This window comes from Eulemur rufifrons, chromosome 10 (genome assembly GCF_041146395.1).
Source record: "Eulemur rufifrons isolate Redbay chromosome 10, OSU_ERuf_1, whole genome shotgun sequence".
Taxonomy (NCBI): Eukaryota; Metazoa; Chordata; class Mammalia; order Primates; family Lemuridae; genus Eulemur; species Eulemur rufifrons.
Window position 1 is genome coordinate 11491224 of NC_090992.1, and position 13823 is coordinate 11505046.

Here is a 13823-nt window from a genome sequence, read left to right on the forward strand (position 1 = left end):
TGATACTCCTTTCTCTTTGTTGTCTCTATGGTGTCTCCAGCTGGAAGCTACCTTTCTCACCTTTGTATTGTCCCAGTGCTTTATAACACTTGATGACACCTGTCATTTTCCATAATGTTAAGTGAGGTGAGAACTTTCATGCCTACAGGGGTCAGGCAGGCCAGGGGAGCAAAGGAAAGAGGTTAGGGGTTCTGGGGAGCTGGAGACAGCATGCTCCACCTGCAGGTTTTCAATTCCATTTTTTACGGAAACATGTTTGGGCCAAACAGATCATGTCTGTGGCTTGCCTGCCCCTGTAGGCCCTTCCTTATCAGATGTACTTCTCCTTTGGAAGGCAGGGCCTCAGTTGCCTTCTTTGTACCTTCCTCTGTCCTGCACAAGGTAGGCTTAGGAATCAGACAAGCGTGAGCCCAGGACCCACTCTAATTCCAGCCAGCCATGTGGCCAGTGGCTGGGATTCCCACGAAGTAGGTATATAACTAGTTTTCTTGAGTGACGAACAAATAGGATTGCCAGATTTAGCAGGAAAAAAATACAGAACGCCCAGTTAAATTTGAATTTTAGATAAATAATACATAATTTCTTAGTGTAAGTACATCCCCATAGTTCAACGTTACAAATAAAAATACTTCATTTTTTGTGCCTCAGTTTCTATATTTGCAAATTGGGAAAAATAGTGTCTTCCTCATGGGGCTTTTACAAGGATTAAATGAATCATAGCATGCAGAGTGTTTAACACAGTGTAAGCCTTCTAAGGATGATCCACCGATGGCAGCTTTGATTAGAATTAGCAAACTGGGCAGCTGTTCTGCAATAATGCGTTGCTTTGACAGCTTCAGCTTTATCCCATGATGATGTCAGCACATCCTAGTTCTTCTCTGTCATACTGTCAGCAGAGAAAGGCTGCCCCTCTACCCTGCCTTTATTAGGGTTTTTTTTTTCTTTTTCCCCTCATCTCCTGCCTCCATTTCTTCTCACCTGACTCGCCTCCACCACCTCCCAATTCTCACACCTGTGGGAGGTGGCTCTTGTAAGCAGGAGATGTGGGTCACAGTGCTGCTGCCCTCAAAGTGGGCAGAAGCGGATGCCTTGTTCTCAGAGGTCTTAATGTACCACGTTATGAACTGGGCTTTCAGCAGCAAGGTGGCTGCTCTAACAGGTAAGTGCCCCTGTGTTCTCGTATCTGGAAATCACTCGGGCTGGTCACGCCTGCTGGCCTGGCCAGCAGGGCTGCTAAGTGTGTGATTTGTGCGCTCTGAACTGTAATTTGCCAGTAATTTTGACCTTATATTGTTCTTATGGTGAATGATAAATTGCTATAAAGAGAAATGGAGAAATCATGGGTATAACATAAAGAATCAAAATCACCTCTAATCTCTCCAGTTAGGGACAATTACTGTCAACATTTTGCATCAATCTTTGCAATATTTTCTTTATGCATTTTTTTGGGGAATACAAACCTGTAGTAATATTGCCTATACAGATTTTGTATTTTCTCATTTAATTTCCTTTTTTAAAATTATACATGTGGCCCATGTAATTGTAAGTTAAAAAACCATAAAGGTAAACAAATTAAAAATCTCCCTTAATTCCACTAGACAGAGACAACTATTATGAAAATTTTGTGTATACTCTTTCACTGTATTTGTATATACAATTATGTAGCTGTTTTAGTAAACAAAATGTTATAGTTTATAATATGCATTTTGTGTAATCATATCTGTATCAACATCTATCCCTATAAACATATTTATAGGGATATGAAAAATTATATATACTATATTATTATATATAAAACTTATATTAAATAGTCATGAGAGTTTGTTAACAACTAAAGGTTCAATAGTAGGAAACTTACTAGTAAACTATAAGAGAATCATACAAAGGAATACTATGTAGTCATCGAAAATATTATGGTATTTTAGAAGACTATTGAACAATTAGGAGACTATTTCTGTTATTAATTGTTGTTTTATTAAATAAAAAAATCTGGTCACAAAATAGTTTGTAGAATATACCACATTTCTCTTAAGAAGCAAACATTTATCCATGCCTTCTTGCTTTTTTTTTTTTTTTTTTAAAAAGACATTAATAGTGGTTCTCTATGGATGGGAACAATTTTATTATTTTCATTTTGTTTTTCTATATTTAAATTTTTTAATAATAATAATATACTACACTTTTATAGTAAAAACCAAAACAAACCAACTAACCAACCAAATTCAGTATACCTCCCCATCTCATCATAGGTATTAAGGCAAAAGTAGAAAACTGGGTAAAGCAATGTGTTTGCATATGACAAATAATTTGAAGGTCTAGATTGACAATTGAATGTTGGTCTTATTTTTCATTAAAAATTATAAAGTTTCTAGCAGAAAGTAAAAATTGTTCCCAACTATAATGAGATAAGCACTTTTTTTTTTTTTTTTTTTTTTTAAAGATAATTGATGGTGAATTCAATCCAATTCCCTATGGTTGGGTTGCCTGGAGTCATTCTTGACTTTATTATCACACCATATTTCTTGACTCAGTATCTTGAAGCTTTGTGGATAAAAAAGTCGAAGGAACATGTGGCTGTTACTATGAGTAATGACTTTTTCTTTCTTCTGGCTGGTTCTCTGAGTAGTTTATCGTTACTTGCGGCAGCTTTTAAACACAATCTTATCATCTATCTTCATTTTCTCTTTTGTACAGTAATTCCAATTGTCTTCCATTAATTTTTGCATGTTAACCTATTTGGCCTAAGGGGGATTCGCAACTTCAATATTAGTATAAAAAAAAGTCACATAAGAGAATATGGGAATTTTTCTTGTAAGAATCATTTTGATATGCTGTTGGCATATGAAATAGCATCCCAAATGGGAAGATAATATCCTTGTTAATCAAAAAACTATCTAAAAACTCAATTAAGAGAACATTATGCTATATAATTAATCTTCATTGCATTTCTCTGATTTCTTTCCCATCCCCCCCAAAGTAGTAAGTCCTTGAATTTCATTGCAATAATCAATAGGCTAAATTTCATAATATAAAGTAAGCTGGCTATAGAAGCTAATTCAACACTTTTCCTCTGCCTGCAGTAATTGAGTCAAAATCATCAGAAGTTTCTTTTATTCTGAGTAGTGTTGACTCTGTGGAGCCCTTTAGTGAAACTTAAACAGCAAAATTAAAATGGAAGAAATTGAAACAAATGCACGTGGTTTGGCTTCCAAGAAATCATGGTTGCAAAAAAGTAAACAGAACAATAAATATAGTTATGAGAAAGAAGCAAATTACTTAGAATCTGGGAAAACAGATGAGTGGAGATCTGGTCATGTCGAGATGAGAGATGCTTAGATAATCCTAAACTGGCTGTTTCCAAATTGTCATTTTTTATAACAGATTTGTACACTGGCTTTATATTTGAGGGATTTGGGGTTCATATACATTAAAAAACTTTTCTCTTTTTTCGTAAGTTAATAAAAAGACTCATTGTAAAAGCTTAGAAAATTAAAATGATAAAAGGAAAAAATATACAAGTTAGCTATAATGCATAATCAGAAATTAAACATGATGAACCTTATGGTGTCTTTCCTTCTAGTCTTTAAAAATATTCATGTATGTTTGATCGCATTATATACACTGTGTTTTCACTTGACGTATGAGCATTTCCCTTTTTAAAAACAAATGGTGGGTGTAGGTGAAAAGTAAAAAGCAAATCCCTTGCTTCTTAGTTTATACTGAAATGTACACACCTCTTAGACTCATAAACAAGATGAAATGAATCGCTCTCCAGCTTGTTTGATTTGGAGAGGCTGTTTCATTTTTATATACTAATCCTCTTAATTGTTAGGTCATTTAATTAGCACTCTTTAGCATATAACTTTATTCCAAATTATTCTGAGTGTAGATGGCTTCTTTTATTGTGGGTTTAAGAACCTGAAGGGTAGGTAATTCCACTGTAGAAAGACTTATCCAGTGAATATGTAATTTGTCTCTCTAGTTAACCCCCCAAATCCTCTCTCTCTGACATATTTATATCAACTCCTCCTTATCCAACAAATGATGTAAGAAGAGTATGGAGAAAGAAACCATTTCTTGATCAGTTCTTTGATAAGGTCCCTATCTCTTCTTGACTTGCACTCCCTATCTTAGAACTTCATTTTGCCAGAGAGACACACAGCTTTACAGACCCTAAAATATATTCAAGGGATTAATAACTTCTATTCAATATGCCAAACTCACAGAGACAGCATGTCGAGTTTCCTGAAATGTATTCCCAGAATAACATCCAGTGAATCTTAAGACAGGAAGTCACATTCCAAAAACACCTGCAAATAATCTGCATTAGTTGAAAACTGCGGATAACTGGTCTCACATAACTGGGTCATAAATTTGATATTTTTAAAAAGAAGAGTTACTATTTACTGAGGGCCTACTCTGTGTGTGCCAGGCACTTTGCATCTTGCAAATGTTTCTACGTTTTTCAGTAGCCCACAAGGTACAAAGGAAAACTGAGGCCAAGAGAGATTGAAAAATATATAGTTTGGCTGATTATATTTCTGAAAATAGCGAATAGGAAAAGTCACCGCCACGTACCATTAGTAGACAGAAGAAAGTAAGCTGCATTCTGCTGGGGGAGCCATCTTATTTTATTGATTTTTTCTTCTATTTCTAAACTCTTCAGGTAATCGAACTCGGGTTCATGGCTCTGGAATGTACTGTAAACATTGTATTCACCCCTACGATGAACCTGATTTTTACTCTGCAGGAAGGGAAAAAAATACATGAAAGATGAAATCACAGAATCCAACTGTAAACTCACCAGTTCCTTTTTTTCTTTTTTTTTGAGCAGTCTTAGAGGTGGGATGAAGGCAGGACCATGACAGCCACATGTCTACCTTAGCTCAGTGGCCTCCAGAGCTTTTCATCATGCACCCCTGTTGGTCAATAGTGGCACCTTTAATATATATATGTGTGTATATATATGTATCTTTATAAATTATTACATGAACTGCACATTATATGGTATGCATCATAATGTATACATAGAAATAGAAGTTAAAATAGGATAAGATTTAAAAATCAATATAAATAGAAGTCCTAATGTTTTCTTTTTGCATCCTATTAGATGCTGCAGATGCTATTTGGAATGAGCCATCCCACAGTGGCATCCATAAATACATACATCAATTTGCCCTTATGAAGAGTATAAGGTTGTAGCATCTGCAACTTTCATTGGCCTTTTAAGATCTCCCCAGATCCTCACAGAATCTCTGAGAGGTAGGCAGGGCAAGGAAATGGACAAAGGAGGCTCAGAGATGGAGGCTAAATGACTTCTTCAAGGCCACACAGCTCACAGGGATCAGATATGGGCATCAGACACCTCCATCCCCTTTATTTCCCCCAACATGAACAACAGGCAGACAAGAGCTCAGAGAGGCCACCTGCATTGTTAAGCGAATGATACTTTACCTCTGGCTTTCTCCTAGCACTGATTATGCAAAAAGCAAACAGCAGGAACTAAATAAATGAAGAGAGAATGAAACAGAAGGGCAGGGGTCTTCAGAAAGGGACAAGAGAAAGAAAAAAGGGCAAGAGGAGGAAAAAGAGGCTGAAAGTGAAACAGGGACAGGAAGTTTTATTGCAGCAATTTTAAGTCCTTATTATTATACTAAAGAGCTTCAAGATTTGGGGTTGGGAAAACTGTGCTCGAAAAGTCCAATCTGGGTCCTATTACCCATTTGTTATAAAAGCTTGGCTCTTAATAAAAGGCTCAATTTAAAAATTTATATTCCTAGGTAGGTAGAGAACATCCAAACCCAAATCTCTACTTATTGACAGGTGACAGTGCTGAACGGCAGGTGTGAAGTGTATCTGTGCAATCTCTGGGGGTGTGTGCCCTGAGAATTCACTCAGGAAATTCACCCACAGAAGTCAAAGGCAGGCAGACCCTCAATGATGTTGCGTGGCTTTGTTTCTTAGGTTTACTGTTCATTTTAATCCCAATACTTGCCACAAAGCTAAACAGTTAACTGCATGATCTTTAACCTTATCGATATTTATTTTTTATTGAACAAAACCACGCTGCTTTGGAAAACGTGCCCCCCATCATTCTACTAATGATTCAGGCTTCCCAAATAGTTCAGTAAATTAAAATAGGTGAAACCTATAAATAGCTAACGGAAAATGTGGAACAGAGTATTACTGGCAACATGCTGCCTTGGGTGATTTATGCTAAATATCTCCTCGGGTTCTTTACCATCACTGTGAACCTAATTGGGCTTTAAAAGAAACTGGAGAAGGAGGTTTAAAAATCAGTTTTCAAAGGACTTTACATGCTGACATACTTGGTACTATGCTGCTTATTTGCAGAGAGAGCCAGTCCACCTTAACAATAAATTTATAAGAGTGTTGATTTGATACCATCCAAATCAGACTGTCAAGTGTGTGTCGTACGTGCCAGACCAATTAGCACCAGGCAGCTCTGGAAAAGCAGGAAAAATTCCAGGTCACGAAGAGCTATTAGTTCCTACTTGCCAACCACATTTTCGTATTTCCAGGGCCAATGGCATAGGCTGGGTGCCTGATTTAATGCTGAACACTTGAATTTATACAGAACCCCGAGGGATTATGATGCCCTTATAGAAATTAATTGCAAATAATGTGCAATTACCAAATATATCACCTCTAAATGAAGCTTTTCTTTTTTAAGGGGAGGTGTGATGCAAATGGCTTTGAGGCACAAAGCAGGCTTTAAATTGCTAGGGAAGTCTCTTGTGAAAGCTTCCTCTTAGCTGGGCCCCCCTCACGCTTCCCGAATGCTGGGTGAATCTCAGAGGCAGGCAGTGGCAGATGGGGGGAGTTACTAGAACACAGACTGGCCTGCTGGAAGCTCCAAGACCATGCCAGGGGAGGCCAAGGAAATCAAATGGGGCCATAATTCCATTCTGACAAAACAGACGCAGATACCAAAAAACTCAATTTATATGAAAAAGAGAAACAATTCCTAGTGGAACCCAAGTCTGAGGAAGAAATGGGCTTTCTGAGATTCACTGGAAGTTAGAACTCCTGCTCAGAAATAGTTCTGCATGCAGCAATCAGCTCCAGGGACCCTCCTGTCACCTACGGTAATATGTGTGTCACATGCTTTGCTCAGATGTCAGTTTGTAGAATTTTATTCCCTTTGGTAGGGCGAGCTATCATTTTCTTTTCTACTGACCCAAGTTGTCCTCTTCACATCTGTTGACAAATCAGCTATTTTTTTTTTTTTTTTTTTTGCTCCTACATATTCTGGCAGCACCTGAAATCAAGGAAGCTTGAATTTCAATAGCTCTAGGACAAATCTCACCCAAAAAGGAGGAGTTAGGCTCAATAAGCAGCCATGGAATTTTGCAGGTGAGACCAGAAGTGAGGTTGGTTTGAATGTGCAATATCCAGGCTCAAAAAGATAGGGCTATGCCCAGAAATGGCTCTCTTTTAAGGTGCTTTTATGAGTCTGAATGTGAACTGTTGATGTTAATGACTTTTTGGCAGTTTTTAGTTTGTGAGCAAAGCAGCAAGGTTAAGGGCGACACATGAGGATTAAGGAACAGTAGGAGGCCTCCTTTAAAAAGGGAAAATGGGCATTTTGCATTCACCGCCACTTACCTCCTGCTCTCGTTGAAATATTACAACCCGACCCCCCTTGTCCCCTGTCGCTAGTAATTCTCCCGTGTGGTTGAATTCTACCGTAGAGATAATGTCAGCTGCAAAGAAGAAGACAAAGGCAATTTAAGTAACTGCACACTTACTTTGAAAGGATAGATAATAGACATACTTTTCTGTGCATTTAAGGGCTTAGGGCTTTGTCTCTGCAGTGGAATTTACAAGGATTTTATGTTCTGTGTTAAATGCCACTAGAAGTGGCACTTGGGAAAGTACATTTCCTAGATGCCCACACTGCACTGTGGTCTCTTGGAACATCTGGAGAGAACAAAAGGGAAAAAGCACGTTCAGAGCCTTTTGTTTTGGGTAAGAGAAAATAAATTTCTTCACGGCAATTTCCTTTGATAATTTCTACCAACCCACAGACCTCTCACCCACTCATGGCCTTTCCACTAAGAAATTTCCCCAAACAGGTTTCAGCGTGGCTATTCGCATTCGGGCTGAGGAAGCTGGGTCAGGATGCTTGATGCTCAGATACCGAAAATGGAGGAACAGAAGCACAAAGAAATCACTGGGAAACTCCGCCAGTCAAACATTCAAGGAAGGATCCCACACATGCTCAGCTTGGCCCATGCTCTGCCCTTTTTTGTGAGCCCAACACATCCTTCCGGAAGAGTGCACCTTATTCTAACCCCAGGAGAAGAGTGCTGAGAAAACAGGGTCACGGGGTCAGGAGGGTAAGGGCAATTTGTACTCTGTATCTCTAAGCGGAGAAAATGCACAGGCGCCAGGAACTGAGATCACAGGTAATTGCTGAAGGAATGCCAGCCTGCCAAGTCTTTCTTCGATCCTGGCTACCCCCAGAGGAACACGGACAGGTAAATTACCTATGATTGGATTTATTAGAGCTATTTTTAGAAAAATGTCAGAGGTTAATTCCCCCACAATTATTCCCCTGCAGGGCTCCAACAATTGCTACCAAGAGTGCAAATGAGTTAAAAAAAAAAAAAAAAAAAAAAAGAGGCAGGGGAATTATGACTATGGCCTTTGACAGAGGAACATTCTGAAGATTATGTCTATGTAAGGAAAGCGAAGGGGAACAGTGAGGTGGAAAACTAAGGCAATTACCCCTGAGTGATTCAGATCTCAAATCTTACTTTTATATCATCATTTCAGGATTTGCCTTATATGCCTGATTTATTCAGGTAAGTGGTGTAAAATTCTTCACTTCACATAGAACTGTCCTTTTTCATACATGAAAATGCTCCTAATGGTCATTCTTTGTGCAGAAGTAAAAAGTAAATAAATAAACAATCAAAAATAAGGCACTGGCCCAGCCCTAGTCACTTTCAAGCTAGGCACGTTTAAAAAAACAATTCCTGCTTTCTTATTTTGGCTTCTTAGATGATTGACCAAATTCAAAGCCCTACAGGGCATTAAGTAACACAGATAAAGCTCGTGTCATCTTTTAAGGGACAAATGGCTACTCAGCTTAAGCCAATGGGGACCATGAACTGTTGCATGTGTTGCTTGCTGTTCTGATTTTTCTTTTTTTGAAGAAGCAGCAGCTGAAAAATCAGACTTTCATGCAAAAATCTCTTAAATTTTATATACTGGCAACTAGTAATTTTTTCCATACCACGAGAATTAAAAAAATTAATCTTATCTATGGGCTGAATATGGTTTGTGTGTCACCAATTTATAACTTCTGGTCTAGAGTCTTCATTTGGAAAAGGCTACCCCATTCCACACTGATGAAATAAACCAGAAAGCTAGTTCAAAAATTTCTCAGGAAGACCCCTCCAGTGAATGCTACTTTAAGGAAACACAAAATAAGTTATGTGGTTGCTAAGTTCCTATGTAAGTTTAGAAGGCCCATTTATATAACAAGTGCCTATGAGCTGAGTAGTAAGAAAGTCCAGCCATATTCCTTCCCATAAGGAAGCCAGCCGCCTCAAGTTAGTTATTTGACCACTTTTTTTCGTTATAGTTTGTGCATCTTCATTTGCACAAACTTCAGTTTGCAGTTGCCTCAGAACGTCCGAAATGAAAAGCATCAAGTGCTACAATACACTTCTAACATTAGTTAATGCTTCTGGCTTTTCAATGAGTGGTTGGCAAAAGGTGCTTCCTGACTTGGGTAGGACCTAAACTGGGTGTGGTTGTTTCTTTTTACTTTTGATCTTTGCTCAGGTACTAAGGAATGAATCAAGGCTCTCAAATTGCTCAAACATAAACACTTTCCAGAGAGAAAGAGTAGCAGGGAGTAATGAGAGGCTGGTGGGAGTCAGGCCTGGGGTTAACAATGCCAGGCTCAAATCCTAGGGCTAAGCTTTAAGGTTCTGCTTATACGTGGTTTATGCCCTTCCTCTGGGCAGCAGTGTTAACACAGAGCTCTGCAGTTCTGGGTGGGCTGCAGGGCCCTCACAATGAGAGCCAAAAGATAGGCCTTTTCTTTCGGTGAAGCTGCGTTATCAGAAGAGAATTAAATAGATTTTTCCAATGTGAGTCCTTGTCTCAGTTGCCAAGAAAATGTCACTCCAAGGGTAAAAAAAAAACCTTGCTTTCCCAGGGATGACATATACATTGTCCTTCTGCCTAGATTCTGTGAAAATGTCTTCACTTTCCCTGTAAAATCCGTATGAGTCAAAACAAGGTAGGATTCAAGCTCAAGTCTAAGTCACACGATTTAAGCCAGTATTGTTAGGACTCTGCATTCTGGAATATTAAGCATAGTCCCAGCTAATGATGCTCCCTTTATTTTCCAGCTGTTGCCATGCTTCAGTGCCATGTTTCCCTCAAGAACTTTGCAAGAGAAAGTGTGATTGGTATGGCCGGATCCTGAAATTCCTTAGTCCTCTTGCAAAGACCTTTCCTTTATTTGAATTCTACCAGCCAGCTGGTCTGTATATGAGCTTGTTTATATCAAGTTATTGTCTACCCCGCTGGCATATGCCATGGCAGCTCGAGTTAATACCTGTTTTGAACTTTCCTGTTTCCTGACTCATTTATCATTGCTAAGCCAGTAGGCGTAACTGGATTGCTGTGCTGCCCCATCCATCTCTGCATATCTTCATCTACGCCTGTTTAATAATTGATGCAAAACTCATGAATCGCCCTACATTCCACTTTCAAGATACTGAAACTTCTGATACACACACTCTTGCGTTTGCAACACGCTCTTTGGTAAGGCCGTTTGAACTGGAAAACCTATACTGCTCGAGACAAAACAACTTTTGTGATATGGAAAGAGGGTGTGATAATAATTATAAGCCAGCACATTTACGGACAATAATTTGATCTGAAATCATGATCAACAGCAATCAATTCATCAAGTTCCACATGGCTTTTCCCTTTAAATTATGATTTTACATGATGACTCAACATTTTGTTACTGATAATTGCTCCCCCTAATCACACTGATGAACAAGAAACTATAAACTTGAGCATTTTGTTCTTTTCCATAGAGATATGGATAAAGTGCACCTGGACTGAAAACAAAAAACAAAAGCCAGGAACAAATGTAGTGAAAATGACTTTTAAAACAGACCCCGGGTGGTATGAGGTTCACCCTGCTCCAAATCCACCTGTGCTGATTGAATTTCCACAAGATGGTGGCCTGGTAACCCCATTTCTAGTTCAATAGGCACTGGTAAGGCTGACTTTTTCTTCTCAAAAATCAATCTCAGCATCCTACAAAAGTTCCAGACTAGTTATTTCATACATCAAATTTCCATTTTCCTGAATAATAGATATTGACTTAGCAATTACATCCGTGTGATTGTGTGGCTGAAGAAAACAGAGGGAACTCCTAGTTCATGCCCTGGTCTCCCGTGACACCACGTTAGGCTGGAGTCTACGCAATTCAGAGGACTGGGTTGAGCCAGGCACTGGATTATTAGACAATGCACAGTTCATGCAGCAGGGTGACTGTTGTGATTGGATGATGACACAGTTTAGACTTAGAGAGGACTTTAGCCCAAAGTCTACTGATGGAACATCTTACTGACCAGGTCGCTAACACTGGCCTTGCAACATCAATCATATGGATAAAAATGAAAGGGTAATGCAATTTAGCCTTCAGCACTCATTAAATGTTTTATCATTCATCTGAGAAGCATTTGATAGATAATAATGCTATATAAAGTCATTTACCCTACTTGTGTCAGCTGACTAGTTCTGCCTACTCAATACTTGGCTTTATTCCTAATGATCGGGTTGGCTCTAGGTATTTGGTGCTTCAGTTAGGACAAGAATATCAGCAAGGACGGAAAATAGGTTTCACAGACGATGACTATGGTGACATAGTGGTAGTTGGCAGAATGTTTGTATTGGGAAGGACTTGGGGGGGTCACTTCTAGGCTGGGGTGCTGTGATTAATGGGCAATAGGTCTGGCAGGGGATAGGGGGAGGCAGGATGTGTACCATTTGTCATCCCTGCTAGATTGGCAATGACTTTGTGGATCATTAAACAAACAGGGGATTCTTAAGCATCCCAGTGAGAATTAAAATTACTCCTCCCATCTACATAAAGCTGTGTTCTTCCTTCCTGGGCCTGGTTCACAGTCCAAAGTCAGTATCCATTTTCTCTGATAAGGTTTTCTCTGATAAGTTTTGATAACTGAAATAGTGCATTAGAACATATTTTACCAAAATTGCGATTAAAGTCTGGTTATGGCCAAACAATATAAGCCCAAATACTACTGCTGGGATTATGCCAAAATGGCCTTGTTGAAATATGTTAATATGTCATAAAATTTTAAAAAGAATCAGTTAATGAAACTATATGTCAAATGATTGCAATTTTGTTGGTTTTATTTCAGAATATATCTTTTCTAACAGGTAAAGCAATATATATACACTTAATGAAACTTCTATTAATAACAAGGTGGTGCTTAGAATATAAAGTTCAATTTCCCTTATAGTCTGACTCCCCCAGAAACAATGGTTAATTCCTACAAATACACACACACACACACACACACACACACATAGAGAAAAGACTGTCAGGGAGAGTCCAAAATGGTATTGTTTTGGTATGGGATATGTAATTTTCTTATCCTTTTCTAATTTTTTCATCTTTTCTTTTTTTTTTTTACTATGACCATAAATATTTGAACAATTTTAACTTGCAAATAATTTTAATTGGTTTTCAAACTGAATGAAAGATTTTATCATTTATCTCAGTGACTTTTAAACTTGTTTAAAATTTATTTTTTAATTCACATATAGTGAAATTCACTTTTTTACAGCATATAGCTCTATGGGTTTTGACAAATGAATAGAAATGTGTATTCACAACCACCATCATGATATAGAACAGTTCCATCACCCCTTAGAAATTTCCTTTGTACTGCACCTTTGTAGAGAACAATTCTTCAAAAAGTAATAAAATTATGGGAATAAAATGAACTCACAGACACAAGAACATCTAAGAGTTAAAAATGCTGTGCAAATACAGAGGCTTAATACTACTGGTCTCTACAGATAAGACTCAGCTCAATTTGGAGCCAATAATCATTATTGTATTACATAGAGTCAAAGAGTTTGTTTTTAATTGTTTGAATATTATCATTATTTAGAATTCTGCGTTGCTGTTTTTTTGAGTGCTAGGAAGCTCAAAAAATTCATCAATACACTTTTGTCAACCTGCACCACCAACTAGGTTATACATGAAGTTTTCTACCCTGTCAGCTAGCCCTTTGTCTTTAAATGAGACTATGTTTGAATTCTTGGTTCAGTAGCATCAACTTCTTGACACTGATTCTTACATTCACTTAGTTTTGTCTTAATGACAGAAGTACTAAATATACAGTTCTGATTAGTAACAATAAGTAGATCTAATTTTGCTCATCAATTTCAACTTATTGGCAGAAGCCACCTAATGAAAAGAATTCTGAGGTCATATTTGGTCTTGGTATGAGTGCTGTGATCAATTAGTCATGTCTGCCATGGGCAGAGAAAGAGGCAACACATGTACCACATACTTGCTATCTCTGACCTAGTGTGTGTAATACATACTTTCTGTCTCATCCAGACTTGTTTCCTCTGTCATCCAACCAGTGTCTGGTATTTGGATACTGAATCCTTTTCCTTTCATTTGAATATAACTAATTCTGTGCATACTAGTTCTATTTTCAAGCTGGTGCTGGTATTCCTCTCATATGAAAGAATGCAGGTAGGATGGTCAAATAGCC

At 38.1% G+C, this 13823-nt stretch overlaps 1 protein-coding gene across 4 annotated transcripts in view; it reads right to left on the reverse strand.

Moving 5' to 3' along the window:
* Positions 1-13823, reverse strand: part of PPP2R2B (protein phosphatase 2 regulatory subunit Bbeta) — a 410135-nt gene that overhangs the window by 86679 nt on the left and 309633 nt on the right. For all 4 annotated transcript variants that reach the window (XM_069484165.1, XM_069484168.1, XM_069484166.1 and 1 more), the window contains 2 exons: positions 7630-7727; positions 4579-4744 (listed from right to left, as the gene is read on the reverse strand). In XM_069484165.1, coding sequence (XP_069340266.1) covers positions 4579-4744; positions 7630-7727 — 264 coding nt within the window. The remainder of the gene's footprint in view (positions 1-4578; positions 4745-7629; positions 7728-13823) is intronic.